At 32.4% G+C, this 18,868-nt stretch overlaps 1 protein-coding gene across 4 annotated transcripts in view; it reads left to right on the plus strand.

Annotated features, from left to right (window-relative positions):
- Positions 1-18,868, plus strand: part of MARCHF6 (membrane associated ring-CH-type finger 6) — a 101,893-nt gene that overhangs the window by 30,086 nt on the left and 52,939 nt on the right. For all 4 annotated transcript variants that reach the window (XM_074205328.1, XM_074205329.1, XM_074205330.1 and 1 more), the window contains exons 2-3: positions 12,354-12,450; positions 15,665-15,738. In XM_074205328.1, coding sequence (XP_074061429.1) covers positions 12,354-12,450; positions 15,665-15,738 — 171 coding nt within the window. The remainder of the gene's footprint in view (positions 1-12,353; positions 12,451-15,664; positions 15,739-18,868) is intronic.

An 18,868-nucleotide genomic window follows, 5' to 3' on the forward strand; every position in this document is an offset into this window, starting at 1 on the left:
CTATCTCGTGGTTCAAGCCGCATCTGGAGAAGGGGAGGCAGTCCTGGGAGGAAGCAGAAATTTTACAGATACAGCAGGATAATTAAGCTAACAAGGGTGCTTTGTGAATCTTAGACAAATTTATGGTATATCTGTACCCCCAGAGTCAAGCATTTGGTCCTGTCAGATTATTTTCAGACCCAAAGGCTCCTAGCCAAAGTTATATTTCTGAGGAATTTCTTGGGGCCCAGGAAGGTGTCAAGGACCCTTTCTATATGGTGATTACACATATATTAATATTGTACTTCAGTACATGTACTACTTACATATATGCGTGTATAAATTTTTTTCTATTAGAATGACCAGTGCACAAATTTATATTGTTTTATTATACATCTTTATAGCAGGAGTTTTGTTTTTTCTTAGTTTTTCATTTAGTGGTAGGGAAGTAGAATAGAGGGGAAGAAGAACAGATTTTTATTGACTTTAAAAATAGAATTTAGTTTAAAAATATCACGTCACGTAGAACCATAATAGGCTTGTTGTAACATATGCAAAAACAGGAGGGTTTTTGTTTATTCCCAGAATATGGAAAAGATAAGTGATTCATTCTTCTTAAGGAAATTCCTAAGGTGTCAGCTTCCGTTTTGCCACACTCTCCTTTTATGTGTTTTGATCTGGACTTGTGAAAGATATCCTGGCATAAAGGACAGTCTTGGAGTCAGGAGGAACTGGGTTCAAGAATTGCCTATGGCACATAATAGGAATGTGACCATAGTCAAGTCATTTTTTTCTGCTTCAGACAACTCTATCATTGTTACTGCTGAGTTATGATTTGCATGCAGTGGAGACTTTGTATAATGAAGAAATCACAGATTTAGACTTGTTTTATGTAGTATAAGAATGAAATCTGTTTTTTCATGAAATGAATATATTTGAGGTTTTGGTTTTTTTGTTTGCTTACTTTTTATTGGTGAAGTGTAATTTAGGTCATCTCTACATTATTTTCCTTCAATAGTACAGGATTCACATCTGTGCTTCACTTCCCTCAAACTAAAATTATTTCAAGTAACCAATTTCTGATTTTTTTAGAAGTGCACTTAGAACATTATCTTGATTATGATTTATTCCCCCAAATTAGGGTTTTATTGTTTATTTTCTACCTAAAGACTAGCAGTGGGGATAAAAATCAGCATTTTATTATTAGGCTCCTGTTTATACAGTTATAAACAGTTTCATACTGTTGTAAACAGTTTCATTTACTTAATGAAATCAGAGCATAATTCAGTTATTTTTACTGGTTAGTAAATTATATCTTTGAATTTTCCCATGGTCTTAGATTTCCCAGTTGAGACTTACTGGTCTCAACTGATAATGTTTTCATATGGCCAAGTTATATAGGGTCTATCTTAATCTAATAAATTACTCTATGACAACAGAAATTCTAAAATTAAATACTAATTATTTTTTCCATTGGATTATTTTGTTTGGATTTTAGGATTTGTTTAATTTTCATCTAATTGCACAATAAAATCCCCTATTTGTATGACTGCACTTTGTTTTCACTATAATTTTATACCTTTTTCTCCTGACCTCTGAAAATAGCAGCCTTGGAGGAATAACTTGATTTGTCTTGGGAGGTAGATTCCCAAGTATTTTATGTTGTGGGCAGTTAATTTAAATGGAATTTTTTTTTCTCTCTCTCTTGACTTTGGACTTTATAGAAATACTGATGTTTTATGTGGATTTTTTATATCTCTGTACTTTGCTGAAATTGTTAATTGTTTCAAGCAGTTTTTAGTTGGTTTTCTAGGGTTCTCTAAGTTTACCATCATATTGTTTGTAAAGAGTTAAGTCTAATCCCTTTTTCTTCTCTAATTGTTAAAACATTTACTTTATTGAATAGTAGTGGTAATAGTCTTCCTTGTTTCACCCCTGGTCTTAGTGGAAATGCTCCTAGTTTATCCCTATTTTCATATCTATATCTATATCTATATCTATATCTATATCTATGTCTATATCTATATCTATATCTATATCTATATCTATATAAAATGCTTGTTGATGGTTTGATAGTTTTAGGTAGGTACTGCTTATTTTGAGGAAAATTCTATCTATTCCTATATATCTATTCTAGAGTTTTTAATAGGAATGGATATTGTATTTTGTCTTAGGCTTTTTCAGCATCTATTGAGATAGTCAAATGATTTCTGTTGGTTTTTATATTTATATTTTCAGTTGATTGTTCCTAATATTGAACCATCTCTGCCTACCTGGTATAAATCCTGCCTGATCATGATATATTATCTTAGTGATAACTTCTTGTAAACTCTTTGCTGAAATATTATTTAAGATTTTTGTATCAATGTTCATTAAGAGATTGGGCTATAATTTTTTTTTTGTTTTGGCTCTTCCTGGTTTAGGTATCATCTTTATATTAGTATCATAAAAGGAATTTGGCATAACTCCTCCAATTTTTAAGAATAGTCTATATAGAATTGAAATTAATTTTTCCTTAAATGTTTGGTGGAATTCACTTGTAAATCGTCTGGGCCTGAAGATTTTTTCTTAGGGAGTTAATTGGTGTGAAATGGCAGTTATTTAAGAATTTTATTTCCTCTTCTGTTAATCTGGGAGGCTTTTATTTTTTAATTTTTTTAATTTTTAGATTTTTGAAAAAAATGTTTTTGCAAGACAGTAGGGTTATGGCTAGGTAATTATTAAGTGTCTGAGGCTAGATTTGAATTCAGGTATTCCTGACTCCAGTGCCAGTGCTTTATCCACTGCGCCACCCAGCCCAGTCCCCACTTTTATTTTTGTAAATATTTATCCATTTCACTCAGATTGTCAAATTTATTGGCAAACAAAGGGGCTGAGAATTATTATTTTAATTTCCTCCTCATTGGTGGTCAATTTGCCCTTTTCATTTTTGGTTTTCTTTCTTTTTTTTAAATCAGATTAACTAAAGGTTTATCTATTGTTTTTCCCCCATAAAACCAACTCTTACTTTTATTTATTTTAATGATCAATAGTTTTCTTACTTTCAATTTCTCCTGATTTTCAGCATTTCTAATAGTATATAATTGAGGATTTTTAATTTGTTCTTTTTCTAACTTTTTTAGTTTCATTCCCCATTCATTGATCTTCTCTCCCTATTTTATTCACATAAACATTGAGAGATATAAAATTTCCCCTAAAAACTGATTTAACTGCATCTTAAAAATTTTGGTATGATGTTTCATTGTTGTCATTGTCTTGTATGAAATTGTTTATTATTCCTATGATTTGTTGTTGATCCATGCAATCTTAATTAAGTTATTTAATAACTGGGAAATTGCAGCAGTGCCAGGGAGCAGAAAGGTGGAACTTTATTTTCCTCTCCTGTAGTTCATGTTCTCTTTCCAACTTCCATTCTGGTATTTCATTCATGATTTGTTTTACATTTTGCAAACTATTTCAAATGTGTATTATTGCAAAGGTACTGTTACTGATTAATGTTTAAATCATTTAATATTATTAAATTGCAAAATCTGGATTTGGATGACATTTCTCAAGGTGATCTTTTGGTTATTTGAACATATCTACTGTATTAGGAAGCCAGAAGTAAAGCCCTCACTTCTGCCTCTGAGGTTCCCTGATTTTCTTCAAGGCCAATTACTATGGTATACTTTTCTGATCCCATTTTCCTCTTGTCATGTTGCCATCTATCATCTTACCATGTAGTCTATCAGTCCTCTTTCTTGCCAAGGCAAGCTCCTCTAAATGCATGAGTGATCTTATTCCATCTTTTCTTCTCTAGTAGATTGCATTTTCTATCAGTCTTTAATCTTTCCATTTACTGGTTGCTTCCCTATATCCTATAAACATTCCCATGTCTTCCCTATCTCAAGAAACCATCACTTGATCCATGCATTCTTGCAAGCTGTAATCCTATATACCTCTAAATCCTTTCTTTTTGTTTTCTTATTAACTTTCTCTTCAGTCTAATTTCTGATTTTATCCTTCAGACAAAGATGTACTAAGTTCACAATGATCTCTTAATTGCCAAATCTAACAACTTTCTCAATCCTCAACCTCCTTGACTTCTCTGCAGTCTTTGACACTATTGTTCATCTTCTTCCTCTCTATACTTTCTGTCACTATACTTTCTGTGTCACTACTTTATCTTAACCTGTCTCCTCCTCATCACCTTTGCTTGATCTTCATCATAGGTTACATCTGATAATCTTGAGTATCCCACAGGGACTCTTTTCTTCTTCTATTATTTAACTTAGTGATCTCATCAGCTCCTTTGGAGTCAATTATCATCTTTAAGCTGATGATTCCCTGATTTACTTACTCAGGCTTAATCTTTCTCCTAACTTCATAACTCACTCCAGCTGCCTATTGTATATATCTTAGAGACATTTTAAACTTAATATGATCAAAACTGAACTAATTTCCTTGCCTTTCCTCAACTTCCCTTTTACTATTAGGGATACCACCATACTCCCAATCACCCAGGCTGTAAAACTAGGTACTAAAGTAGAGGAATGGACCTGGAATCAGGAAGACACAAGTTCAAATTCTGCTTCAGACACTGTGTGATCCTTCAAAAGTCATTTTAACCTCTGCCTACCTCAATTGCAAAATGGACCATTATGAAGACCAGATGAAGTAATATTTGTAAAGTGCTTAGTACAGTATCTTGCCTAAAATTCCCCTGCCCAGAAATATTCATGGCTTCCCCAAACTAGGGCTCCAGCTTGATAACAAAGAAAGAGACTAGGAGTGTAAGGCTTATTATTTAAGTAGTTAATAATCAGAATGGGTTACTTACTTTTGGGGCAGCCTAGGTTGCTGACTAGTGAACAAAATAGATCCCTGGAAAGGTCTGAGAAAGCTCATAGTAATTATTGAAGCAAAAGGAAAGGAGGAAGAGCTGTTGACTGTGTTATTTCAGATTGGCTGTCATTTTGGGGTTTTTCTGCTTAGCACTGGACCTGGCTCCCAGATACCTGGGTGTCTTATCAGTGCTGTTGAAGTCTTGGACATACAAGACTGTGTATTGGTCATGTCTTGGTCACAATAGGTACCCAACAAACAGTGCCTGGCTTACAGTTCTTAATAAATGCTTATATCTCACCATCCCCACCCTCACTCTCATATCCAATCTATTGCTAAATTTTTTCAGGAACAACTTTCACATTCTTTCTCCTTCACTTCTCTGTTTCTATGACCAGATGGTACAGGCATTCATCAACTCATTGCTATTGTCTCTTTGTATGTTTTTTTTTCCTTTTCTTCATCAGTTCATTCTTCACATAGCTGCCAAATTGAAATTCCTAAAATATACATCTTACTGTGTCACATACATATACCCAACACACAACATCCAGTTTGAGAGTAACCAACAGAGCACTGACCTGTCAGTAGGGGATGTTTACTCTAAGCATCTACCTCCCCTGACAGAATGGGCAGATCAACTCCTAACAGTGGCAAATGAAAGCCTCTGAATCAGCTCTTAAGGTCATCCACTGCCTCCTGCACCATTCCTAGTTGTCCTGACTTTTGTCATGCCACTAGACTTAAGTGACTTTGGAAGCAAAAGTGAGACTGATGATTCTGTCTTAAGTCCAGTTTACTTGAAAGTCAAGCCATCACTCTGTGATGTATGTCTCTTGGTCCTCTTTGAAAATGAAGGATAAAGAACAGCAACAATAACTGGGAAATTATTTTTTTATTTTTATTTTCTTTTTAGGTTTTTGCAAGGCAAACGGGGTTAAGTGGCTTGCCCAAGGCCACACAGCTAGGTAATTATTAAATGTCTGAGACCATATTTGAACCCCAGGTACTCCTGACTCCAGGGCCGGTGCTCTATCCACTGCACCACCTAGCTGCCCCTAATAACTGGGAAATTAAGTGACTCATTTATCCCCAGGATCAAATATGAAATCCTCTATGTGAAATTCAAAGCCCATCACAACCTACCCCCACACCCTCAAAAACAATCTTCTACTGACTAGGCATTTTCACTGCCTAGCATCCCTCCCTGAAATGCCCTCTTTCTCTTCTCTACCCACTGCTTCAATCCTAGTTGAATCCTGCCTTCTAAGGAAGCCTTTCCTGATTTTTCTGTCTTCTGTTGATTATTTCTAGTTTATCCTGTATCTATAACTTGTTTACATGCTGTCTCCCCCATCAGTTTGTGATCACCTCAAGAGCCTACCTTTGTATCCCCAGTACTTAGCATAGTATACGTTACAAAGGTGTTTAAGAAATGTTTATTAATTGACTCCTGCCTTAGGAATCCTAGATTTGTTGTCATAGAATAAAAACTACCTTGTTTTAATAGGTAAGATTTGCAAAGAGCTTTATTAAGCAGTTGATCAACTGGAGAAAATCTCTTCTCTATGAGGTGGTTTCCTCCTACTTAAGGAGTCAAAGAATCTTATATTCATTGGTGAATAGGAAGAGAAACCATTATATGCTACAGGAATCAGGATAACTTTTATGTCTAGGCTTTTTTCAATATGTCTGTTCCATTTTAAATTTCCTGTCACAAAGCGCAGGCTAAGTAAGTTAAGAATGATTTTTAGGGGCAGCTAGGTGGTGCAGTGGATAGAGCACTGGCCCTAGAGTCAGGTGTACCTGAGTTCAAATCTGGCCTCAGACACTGAATAATTAACTAGCTGTGTGGCCTTGGGCAAGCCACTGAACCCCATTGCCTTGCAAAAACCTTAAAAAAAAGAATGATTTTTAAACTTATGTAAGGGTCATTTAGGTTATATATGTGTGTTCGTGTTTATATATGGCATTCTCAGTGTTTTGCATAGTGCTTGGCACATAGTAAAATGCTTAATAAATGCTTTTTTCATTCATTCATTCATTTATTAGATTGGTTTCAGAAGCTATTCAAGACTTCCCTAAACATGGGAGGATACATTTTGAGGTTACACAAGTAAAGGAAGCAGACGAATGTGGAAGTAAGAACTAGGATGCATCCTTGCTAACTTTAAGTTTCCTGAAAGGGACAGTTTTAAAATCAGTACTTCAAAGGAATGGTTTTAAAATAGGCACTTCAGAGATAACAAAGGGTAGGACAGTGTTCCAGAAATTGTGTCCTAATACTCTTGTTGGTGGGGCTGGGGATTGGTTCAACTAGTTTGTAAAACAATTTGGAATTAATACAAATAATGGACTTAAAATGCTTTTGACTCAGAGATCCACTATTAGGGAGCTAACCCAAGGAAATCTTTGGTAAAAAGAAAGGTTTCTTATATATCAAAATATTTATAGTAGTACTTTTTTGTGGCAGCAAAAAAATAGAAATAGGATACATGTCCATGGTTGGAGAATGGCTAAACAAATAATGTTATTAATAATAGGATTAGATATTAAGATAATTAAATAAGAATGTTTAAGATAATTAGATGTTTAAATAATTATATATGTATGTATGTATACGTGTGTGGTGTGTGTGTGTGTGTATGTATGTGTGTGTAATTTAGATAAAGGGCATCAAGAAACCTAAGTTGCCCATCAGTTGAAGACTTGCTTAACAAGTTGTGGCATCACAATCATGATGAAATATTGTTGTGCTGTAAGAAATGATGAGCAGGATGCTTTCAGAATTATCTGGGAAGACTTCCCATGAACTGGTGCAAAGTAAAGTGAATAGAACCAAGAGAACATTGTATACAATAATAGCAATCTTGCACTATGATCAACCTTGAATGACTTAGCTGTTCTCAGCTATAAAGTAATCCATGACATTTCTGAAAGACATAATGAAAAATATTATCCATCTCCAGAGAAAGAACTAATAGAGTCTGAATGTAAATTGCAATATACTTTTTTTTGGTGATTTCTCTCAAAACATGACTAATGTAGAAATGTTTTGCATAATTGTACATATATAACCTATGTCAAATTGCTTGCCTTCTTAATGAGGGGGAGGGGAAATGCAGGAAGAAGAGAATTTAGAACTCAAAATTTAAAAAAAAATAATGTTAAGTTTTTTTCATGTAATTGAAAAAATTTAAAAAAATTTTTCCCTGATTACATGTAAAAAAATTTTTTTTAGCATTTGTTTTTAATGCATTGAACTCCAAATTCTCTCCCTTCTCACTCCACTCCCATTGAGAAAACAAGCAATTTGATATAGGTTATAAATAATGTAATCATACAAACATTAGAAAAATATTTTTTAAAAAGTTTGTTTAGCCAATTTCCAGTCATTTGACATCTATTTTATTTCTAGTTCTTTGCTATCACAAAAAAGTGCTATTATATAAATCCATCATTCTATTTTTAAACAAATGCTGCCAGATGGTTTTTGATGATTGTTGCTTTGTGATATAATTTGAGATCTGAAAGTTCGATTCCTCTTTTATCTCCATTTCTTTCCCTTAATATTCTAGAACTTTTGTTTTTTTCAAATGAATTTTGATATTATTTTATTTGTCAAGTTCTCTAAAGTATCCATTGGTAATTTGATTGATATAGCATTAAAGTGTAAATTAACTTTGTGATATTGTTATTTTTATTATTTTGACATATAGGTTGTTTTTTTATTTCTGGACCACTTTGTAGATGAATTTGTATAGGTCTTTTGTGAGCTTTCATTGATTGATTCCCATATATTTTATGCATTTTTAATTATTTGGGATGAAATTTCTTTTTCTATTTTTGATATTTGGTTTTTGTTCTTATATAGAAATACTTTAAAAATTTTTTTAGGTTTTATTTTGTAATTTACAACTATAGTGAAGCTATTGATCATCTCAGTCAGTAACTTTGCTGCATTTAATTCATGCAATCTTAGTTATCTAATTTCTCAGTTCATGGCAGCTCAAACCAAAATTGAAGTAATAGCATGGTGAATAATGCCAAAGGCAGGCATTGTTCATAGCAAAGAGACACGGAAGTATTATAAAAGGATGCATGAACTTAAAAAGTATAGTTGGCTGGGACCACAGCATAAATAATCTTTAAAATGGTGGATTATACAATAACTGTTTGTTAATAATTATGACCCAGAATGATTAAAAACAGATTTATATTCTTTTTTTTTTAAAGTATAAAGGAAGGGGCAGCTAGCTGGCACAGTGGATAGAGAACCGGCCCTGGAATCAGAATGACCCAAGTTCAAATGTGGCCTCAGACACTTAATAATTACCTAACTGTTTGACCTTGGGCAAGTCACTTAACCCCATTGCCTTAAATTAAGAAAAAGTGTAAAAAGGAAAAAGAACTGTGCAAAAGAGTATGAAAAATAAAATTTGTTGCTTAAAAGGATATTTATCAGATATCTAGAAAAACACTTAAATTTTCATCACTGATGTTGCTAGATAAAATGTGTTATTCTTTCTAATAGAGAGTTATAGATTGTGAAGTGCTACAGATTTTTTTTTTAGGTTTTCTTGCAAGACAATAGGTTAAGTGACTTGCCCAAGGCCACACAGCTAGGTAATTATTAAGTGTCTGAGGTTGGATTTGAACTCAGGTACTCCTGACTCCAGGGCCGGTGCTCTATCTACTTCACCACCTAGCCGCCCTGGAGCTACAGATTTTTAAAAAGCATTTTTATTTAAAGTTTTCAGTTCCTAATTCTGTGTGTCCATTCCTCCCTCCCTACCACCTCCCTTCCTGAGATGCTAAGCAATCAGATTTTGATTATATATATGCAATTATAAAACATTACCATATTAGTCATCTTGTACAGGAAAAAGGATCTACAGATTTTACAGGAAAGAACCATGCATGGTTTTAAACTCTAAACTTGAGTATCATTGCAATATTGGAATAAGGAAGCCTAGAATAGGGAACCTTTGGAAGATGTTAATTTGCCTTATGTTGTAAGGTTGTTATGTCTATAGGTAATTTTTGTGGCATTAGTTTTCACATAACTGATTATTTTAAAGAGAGACAGTATAGTAGTAGAGATATTAGTCTTCCTTTCCCTGACCTGGTCAAGCTATAACTTGAATTTTGAGAAATATTTTGGCCCTCTACATTTAAAATTTTTTTCAATTAAAAATCAATTTTCTCTCTGCCACTTCTTCAAAGTAAAGCAAAAGAAAGCTCTCAGAACAAATATGCATAATCAAGAAAAATAAATTTCCACATTCTGTATACCATATTTTAAGTGGAACATTAATACAGTGTCTAGAGGAGGAAAAAAACCAGGATGAATTATAGTGACTCAAAATCATTTCTTACATGAATCAGTTGAAAGAGTTTGAAGGATTGCCAGGTGGAACAGGATTCAGTTTGTTTCTAAATGACTCCAGAGCATATAAACAGGACCAGTGTTTGGATGTTAAAGAAAGTTTGATATTCATTCAATACAAGGAAAATACTCCTAATTATTAGATCCAAAAATGGGCTAAGCTTCTTTGAAGTAGAGAGTTTCACATTATTTATTGGGTAGTCTTCAGGAGCAGTCTCAGTTGCAACTTGTTCAACATTCTTTAACTAAAAGTTTTTATATAGTAATGATAATGATGCAAATCAGAGGCTCATTGACATGCAAATAGTAAGTTGATGCTTGAATACATTAAGCAACATATCTTTTTATATTTTTAGCTCTCTTAACTGAGTGAATTGTTTGAGAAATTGTTCCATATGTCCCAGATGAGACTGTTAATTTTTAAACTGAAGATAATTTCCATAGTTTTTCGTTTTGTAGACAAATAAGGAACACAGGGACTATTTCATTTTTGTCTTTGTATCTCTTACTCCCTAGTAAAGTATTTTGACCCTTAAAAGATGTTTAATAAATAGTTGTTTATTGATTTTTTTCTTTTTTAGTTTTTGCAAGGCAATGAGGTTAAATGGCTTGCCCAAGGTCACACAGCTAGGTAATTATTAAGTGTCTGAGGCTGGATTTGAACTCAGGTACTACTGACTCCAGGGCCAGTGCTCTATCCACTGTGCTACCTAGCTGCCCCTTGATTGATTGTTGAAATCTTCAAGTTCTGGCCTTCTTTAAAGACTTCTAGGATCCCCTATTTGGAAATGATTTTTCTGTTGACTTTATATTCAGTTATATTAATATATATGTGTGTGTGTGTGTGTGTGTGTGTGTGTATGTCTTAATCCTTGTGTCTTATTTTCTCTGAAGGCTCAATTTGTAGGCAAGTGGTAATTGTTTACTGAATTGAATTGTATGAAAAGCATACATACCTATCTATATAGGGTCATAGAATTTTCAGAAAGTAGAGATTGTTTAATTCTTTGAATTTTATCTTTAGCACTTGGCACATAATAGGTGCTTAATAAATGTTCATTGATTGAATAGTTTATTGATTCTAAATATAGAACTGGAAGGGCCCTTAAGGGGCCAACTAGTCTAAATTCTTTATTTTACAAATGAGGATGCTCAGGTCAATCAATTGGATTAGATCTCTAAGATTTTCTCTAATTTTTAAGGTTCTGTACTTCTAATTCAATGAATCACTAGACACTGTAGTTTTGCTAACCGCAATTTTTTGGAAGAGGAATATAGAAATTAAAAAGAAGAACTTTCTAATTAAAGCATAATAGTAGGTGTCCCTTTTTTGTAAATGAAATCTTTAATTATACATACTGAATGAATTATATATTTATAACATTTCAAGAGATTAAAAGAAAAAGGTGAATTTAAAAATTTTAGTGTTGACACTAAAGTAAAGTAAAGGAGGACCTTATTCCCTTCCCAACTCTCTAATTTAGATAACTGACTTTTAACCTTAATTATGCTATCTTCATTATTAGATTTTAAGAGAAAAAAGCAATTTGACCCAAAGAGGTCTCTTATTACCAAGTAGTTTGCATAAAAAGTATGTTTAATGTATATTTGGAAACCTAATACATTTTTACTCAAAAAGTTGCTACAGGTTAGAGACAAATTATATCTGTGCAGAAGTTACGATTTGGTTCCAATAAGCAATACTATTTGGAAATGTTTTCTGTGATTTTAAAGAGGCTGGCATCAGAAAATGATTTTGTTACAAATATTATAGTTGAGGCTAATATTACCAGATAGTTCTTCAAGTGACCTCTCCTTGTGTTTGTGCATTGACATTGCACTTATTTGATTTTTTTTTCATTCTCAGTGCATCATATTGCAAATATACTAATATTGGGTAGCAGGTATATAAAAAGATGCCATTTCTACTATTATCTACATGAAATTTTTTTGTTGAAGATATGCAGATTATTTTCATGAATTGAAGAATAAACATTTTAGTGTCATTCAGATTTCAAAAATTTTAATTACATGTATGCCAGCCTATTAACTGTTTTGCACACAACACCTTTCCTAATGTGCTATATTGTAACATTTCTATATTTCCTTTTATGAAAATGATTAAGCAAGGATAAATGAGTGTTTTTTCCTTTATTAACAGACATATGTAGGGTGTGTCGATCAGAAGGAACACCTGAGAAACCATTATATCATCCTTGTGTATGTACTGGCAGTATTAAATTTATCCATCAAGAATGGTGAGTAAACTTTTTATAAATTGCATTTCAAAATTCATATTTATTTTTAGTATAATATATTTTTTAAATGTAGAAATCCCTTTATTTTTAATGTTATTATTTATTGGTTTTAAAACAGTATTCCTAGATTTTCATAGGGAGAAGAGAATATAGTCTAAATATAATTAGTTTAATGAATTTTTATTTGTATTGTCTTTTAGATAAGATTTTTCTCAGAGCTTATATTAAGCAATTAGCAAAAGAGTTTTCTTTATAAGATAATTTCCATCCATTAAGTAGAAGTATCATATATATCCCAGTGAATAGGAAGAGAAAATATTACATTCCTAGAGAGGTTAGATATGTTATATCCAGATTTTTGCACAATGTCTTAATTTAGGCATCCTGTCAAAACTCACAGATTATGACAAGGGCATGAACAAGGTCACTTCATATAGGCTGAATTCAAAAAATGCACAGCATTTTGAATGTGAGTTGGGAAAGAGCATAGAGGGGGAGTCATATTTGCTCCTTTGTTACAAGCTTCATGAAAATGACTCATTCAGGATTCAGTAATGTCAAGTCTTTTCATAAGAAATAAGTTTCTCAATAACTGTATACTCAGTACTTAGTACTAATAAATAGTTGTAACGTACCAACTCTTTGTAATGTCTCTATATTAGGAACTGAGGGTATAAAGATAAGATCAGTGAGAATAATTTGACATTATAAATGCCATTTAGAATTAGGCAAAAATTACAAAATTGGAGGGTTGGAAGAACATCAGTGGTCATCTAATCTAACCCATAAGTTAAAGGAATTCTGACTGTGATAGATCTGAAAAATGCTCATTCAACCTCTGTTTGAAGATTTCCTGAAGAGGAAGGAACCCAAGAATGATGCTTTCTTCCCAGTATTGTAATTCTAGTGACGATATCATATGATGTTTTGAGGAAAGACATGAATATTCTATGAAAAAAATCTTAGCATCATGCCCCCAAATTGCTAAATTCCCTAATAAAATATTATGGATATATCATCCATGTATTTATCTAAATACTTCTTGAATTTATATTTTCAGCTTTTACTATCTGTTGGAGGTAAGGAATTCCATGTGTTGACTACCTGCTGGGTAAAGTAGTATATGTGCACCAATAAGAAATTAAAAGCTTTTTGAAGATAAAAAACAGTGTCTTATTTTTCTCTGTATTTATCACTGTGTCCTGAAAAATAAATTGGTGCAAAACAAATAGTGTAAAATAAGTGTTTATTGAATTTTTATATATACTAGATTCTTTCAAATTTCAAAGTGCTTTTTGTTTCTATTGTGGGCATATTTTGACTGGTATTAGACATTGATCCTATAAAAACTTGGTTGACCAAAACAGGAGAAGTGAGTGCAAGGAACATTGTTTTAAATAGGAGGTCTGAGGGCTGCTAGGTGGCACAGTGGATAGAGTACCACCAGCCCTGGAGTCAGGAGTACCTGAGTTCAAATTTGTACTCAGACACTTAATAATTACCTAGCTGTGTGGCCTTGGGCAAACCACTTAACCACATTTGCCTTGCAAAAACCTTAAAAAATAGTAGCTCTGCTCTTCCTTTGCTTGTAATGGTTACTTCCCTTGGGCTAGGCCAACAACAGTTTTCTGATTAGCTAAAAAAATCACTCTCTACCAGTATCCCCTGAGTTTTGAGATTTGTGGTGAGAGGGAACAACTGCCATTTTAATAGGTTCTCCTCAGTGGAAAACCAATCTGATTATTTTGAAAATAATGTTGATTAGGAAATTATATGAGGTATGTCTGTTTTCTAGTATTTAATGAACATGCTGATATTTGTCCTACCAATAAAATTCAAAAATTTAAAAAACTTGACTCATCTCTTTTCAGCCTTTGCAGACTGGAGTCCTAATTACTTGTTCTTTTCTCAAATAGAACGCCCTCCAGTTTCTTAGTTGTCCTCTAACTTTGTAGTGCTTTTTTTTGAGTAAGGCTTTACATGTATCACAGGTTTGAACAAGAAAACAGACACTTTTTTTGATGAAGAATCTATCATTTATAGATATTATTAGTATTAGACACCAGATAATGTGAAGAGAATAGAGTGGTATAATGGAAATTGCACTTTCTCATGATTCCTTATCTGTTAATTGGAGGAATTGAAAGTACCTATGGACTTTAAATAAATTTTAAAATATCATGAAGAAGTAGGAACTTTAGTTAAATAAACAAAAGATTGTTGCTGGGAAACAAAATAATTATCAAAGAATCTGAACATTATAGAGCTGGATAGAATATTTGAGAGCAACTAATTCAGTATTATTAGTCCATTGAGGTTTTTCTGAAGCCAGATTATTTTTGGTTTTTTGCTTGAAGTAGTTTTTGGTACTTGGAAGTAATTACATTTTACTTGCCCTTATGTTATACTTCTGTACAGCATTCCATCTTTTGCCTTTGTGCCTTTCAGGCTGACCCCCAGGTCTGTAACTTTCTCCTTTCTGAACTTCTGCCTCTTAGAATTTCCAACTTCCTTCAAAGTTCAGCTCAAGTTCATGAAGAAGCCTTTCCTAATTCTCAATTTGTGTATTTTATATTTTCCTATTTATGAACATTCTATGTCTGTCTAGTAAGACATTCTTCTTCAAGACTGGAGCTGTCAAAATTAAAAAAGACTGGAGCTGTCTTGTTTTTATATTATCCTCAACACCTGGCACATAGTAGGCACTTAATAAATGTTTGCTGATTAATATACAACCAACTTTAAACAGTCTTTAAGCTTCTTAAAAAGAAATATTTTTATTCATAATCTTTTTTGATATTTATTTCGATGGCTTTTTCTTTCTGACTATAAGTGCAGGAAATAGTACTTGGGACATTTTCAGTGGAGGAGGATGGGAGTTTGCACTTCTTCCCTATGACAGTCTTCTTTGCCTTATAGTCCTCCTGTATTCCTATGCCTTCCTGTGACTACCCTGGGGATGATACTCTTCCTCTCCCCTTAACACTTATCCCCAGTTCTTTTTTTACTGGTATCATTATATATTCATGTAAAATGTTATATAGTTATATAAAATGTCAAAATTAAATGTGGTGTTTTGAAGATGAGAAAAACTTACTGTGAAAAAGTGAAAATTATAGTTTCTATAAACCTAAGTTATAAAAATGTATTTTTGTGTGAATATAGTATTTTACATTTTTTATTTATAATTTGTAAATGTTATTTTTAATTTCAGCTTAGTTCAGTGGTTGAAACACAGCAGAAAAGAATACTGTGAACTATGCAAACACAGATTTGCTTTCACACCAAGTAAGTTTATAGTATTAACAACTTTTACTGCCTTTGTGTATGATGTATTTTTGCAACTTGAAATTTTAAAGTTATGTTAAATTCTTTCCTTTCTATTTTATTCCTTTGATGTTTAGGATAGAAAGTATTCTAAGCTTCTTTTTTTGACTCACCTAGTTTGTTTTTTAAGATCACAGATTTGATGATTATAAATACCAGATCTATTATGTTTTTAATTATTTAGATGTTAATTAAACATCTAAAATATTGAATTAAATTCAACAACATTTAGGACAATATCCTAAGTGCTTAATATACAAAAGCAAAAATGTAGCTGTCACTTGCCCTCAAAGAATTTAAATTTTATTTCATTATTTAATAAAATTTTGAAAGCATTTTATTAAACATGAATAAGTTCCTGATCTGTTGAAGGGAGTATGTTGGGGGAGGAACTAATAAAATAAGCCTTCCCTTTCCTCCCTCCCCATACTGTCACTTTTTAAGTAATTGCATTGAAATTGAAACATTCATTAAATTTATATGTGGGTGTTGGTATGTGTATTTTTTTTTCTGGGACATAAACTTTTAAGGGTAAAGTGACTTGGAATCCCTAAAATGTGCGTGTACTAGAAATGATTATTATATGCTTTGTATTTTTCCATGCACTGGATTAGTGAAAAAAGCTTCTTTTTTCTTTGAAGAAGTATAATTATATTACTATCTTTGGAAATTCATATACCTGAAATGAGATGAACTGGACTTGACTTCTGGCTCTGCACTTACCAGTATACTCTAGGACTTAAGTTTCCTTATCTGCATAATACATTATTTGGATTATATTATTTCTTATAGCCCTTCCATATCTGAAAATCCAGTGAACTCTGGAACAGCATCACAAAGGTCAATTTTGTTATTAATTGCTTAGAACTGAAAAATTATCATATGCAACTAAAAAAATTAATAGGTCTTTGGGCCTTATAGCAGATTAAAAACCTAAATTATTGAGCTTCATTTTTTTTTTTAATGAAACTTAAATTTTTTTGTTAGAGGGTTTTCCTTAGTGTTTGGTTAGTTCAATCTGTATCTGAATAGGATATCCTCTCCAGGATAAATAATTGTAGTTACTTCAATTGGTCTTCATGAGACATGATCCGGAGGCCATTCACAAACTTGGTGGCTTACCTCCAGCCTACTGTAGATGATTTTCTTATCATTGACCTACCTAAAAGCTGCTGTTGAAGGTAATACCTCACATATGATTTCCAGGTAGGGAAAAAATACCTTTTACCTCCCTAATTTTGGCTACAATACTTCTCTTAATGTAGCCTAAGATCTTGTTACCTTTATGGACAACCATATCACATTGACTTACTGAATTTATAATTTAAACGCCAAATCTTTCTTTTAGAAAACCTGGAATTTAGCCATACCTTTCCCTTCCTATAGTTTCAAAGTTTATTAATTTTTTAATCTGACTTTATTCTGTTATTGATTTAGCCAAAAGTATAGGTTTCAAGATCTTTTTGGATCTTTATTCTGTCTTAGATGTTAGCTATCCTTAGCTGACATATTTATGTTTAACTTTTTTGTTATCTGCAAATTAGAAAAGTATGCCATCTGTTCCTTGATTGTTGATATAAAATGTTGAATAACAGAGGCTCTAGCACAAATTTACCATTAATGGTTCAGCCATTTAGTTGTTTATGGATATATATATAATGTATCTCCATATATAGATATATACATACTTACATATGTAGCTAGCTAGCTAGTTTAGATAAGCACAATGTCTTCTACCCTCCATTTTCCCAACTGTTCTATAAGCATATCTTGGGAAGATTAATGCATCATTTTTCTAATCTACCTTTCTAATATGAATAGTTCTTTTTTTTTGTTTACATTAAAACATAAATCCATCTGCATCATTCTTTCCCACCTCCCATTTGAGAAAAAAAAAACTTCTGTTAATAAATTTCCTTTTTGGTCATTGTAAAAAAGAAAACCTGTTAACTTGCCATCCATTTCTTTAATAATATTCTGGGGTTTTGTCAGGAATCAAAGTTAAGCTTTATTGGCCTATAGATTGCAGATTCTATTATCTTCTCTTTTTTTGAAAACTAGGAGACTATTTACCCATTTCCAGGTGTGTGAGACACCTCTCTTATTTTTCATAATTTTTTTGGACATCCCTAACAATAAGTCAGTAGTCACATTTGCTTTCTCCCCCCCCCTTTTATCATAGTAAGTTTTTGTTGATATTTTGTTTCTTGCATCACCACCATATCCCATTTTTCCTTCCCTCCCTCCCTCCCAGAGTGCCATTCCATATGACAAGTACTATTTTTTTTGGAGAGAAAACAGAAAAAAAAAATTCAGCACAACTAACAATACATTGAAAAAAAGTCCAAAAACATGTGCAGTGTATAACATGGACCTCCCATCCCCATGAAGGGAAAGTGTGGAAGTGTCTTCTCATTTTTCATTTGAAAAGAGTCTTTGTAATTTTTTTACCTTTTCATTTTCATTTTTGATTTATTCTTTCCATTTACATTGTTGTAGTTATAACAAAGGCTGCATGTTTTAATAAAGATCTTTCTATGCTTTCTGTATTTATCATATACACATAATTCATTACAACTTAATAATATTCTTTTTCATTCATGTATCACAATTTGTTTAGCATTTAATATATGGGCATCTACTTTGTTTCCAATTTTTAGTTATCACAAAAAGTGCGACAAAAATATTTTGTAGTATACAGGACTGTTTTGTTGTCAGTGGCTTCCATGAAATATGAGTCTTGTAATGGAATCTCTGATTCAAAGAATATGGACATATTAGTCACTGTATGTGCATAATTCCAAATTGTTTTTCAAAATTTTTTTGGTACCTTCAACAATTTATTAGTGTGCCTATCATTCCATAGGCTGATTGATGTTGCCGTTTTTTTTTTCATCTTTGACAATTTGCAGGATGTGAAGTGAAACCTCTGAGTTATTTTGGTCAGCATTTCTATTATTATAACAGATTTTTTACAAGTATTTATGAATACTTTGTAGTTCTTTTGGGGACTGTTCCTTTCCTTTGACTATCTATTGGAGAATGGCTATCATATATGTATGTGTGTATACATAATTTTATTTTTATATTA

This window comes from Macrotis lagotis, chromosome X, assembly GCF_037893015.1.
Source record: "Macrotis lagotis isolate mMagLag1 chromosome X, bilby.v1.9.chrom.fasta, whole genome shotgun sequence".
NCBI classification, from domain to species: Eukaryota; Metazoa; Chordata; class Mammalia; order Peramelemorphia; family Peramelidae; genus Macrotis; species Macrotis lagotis.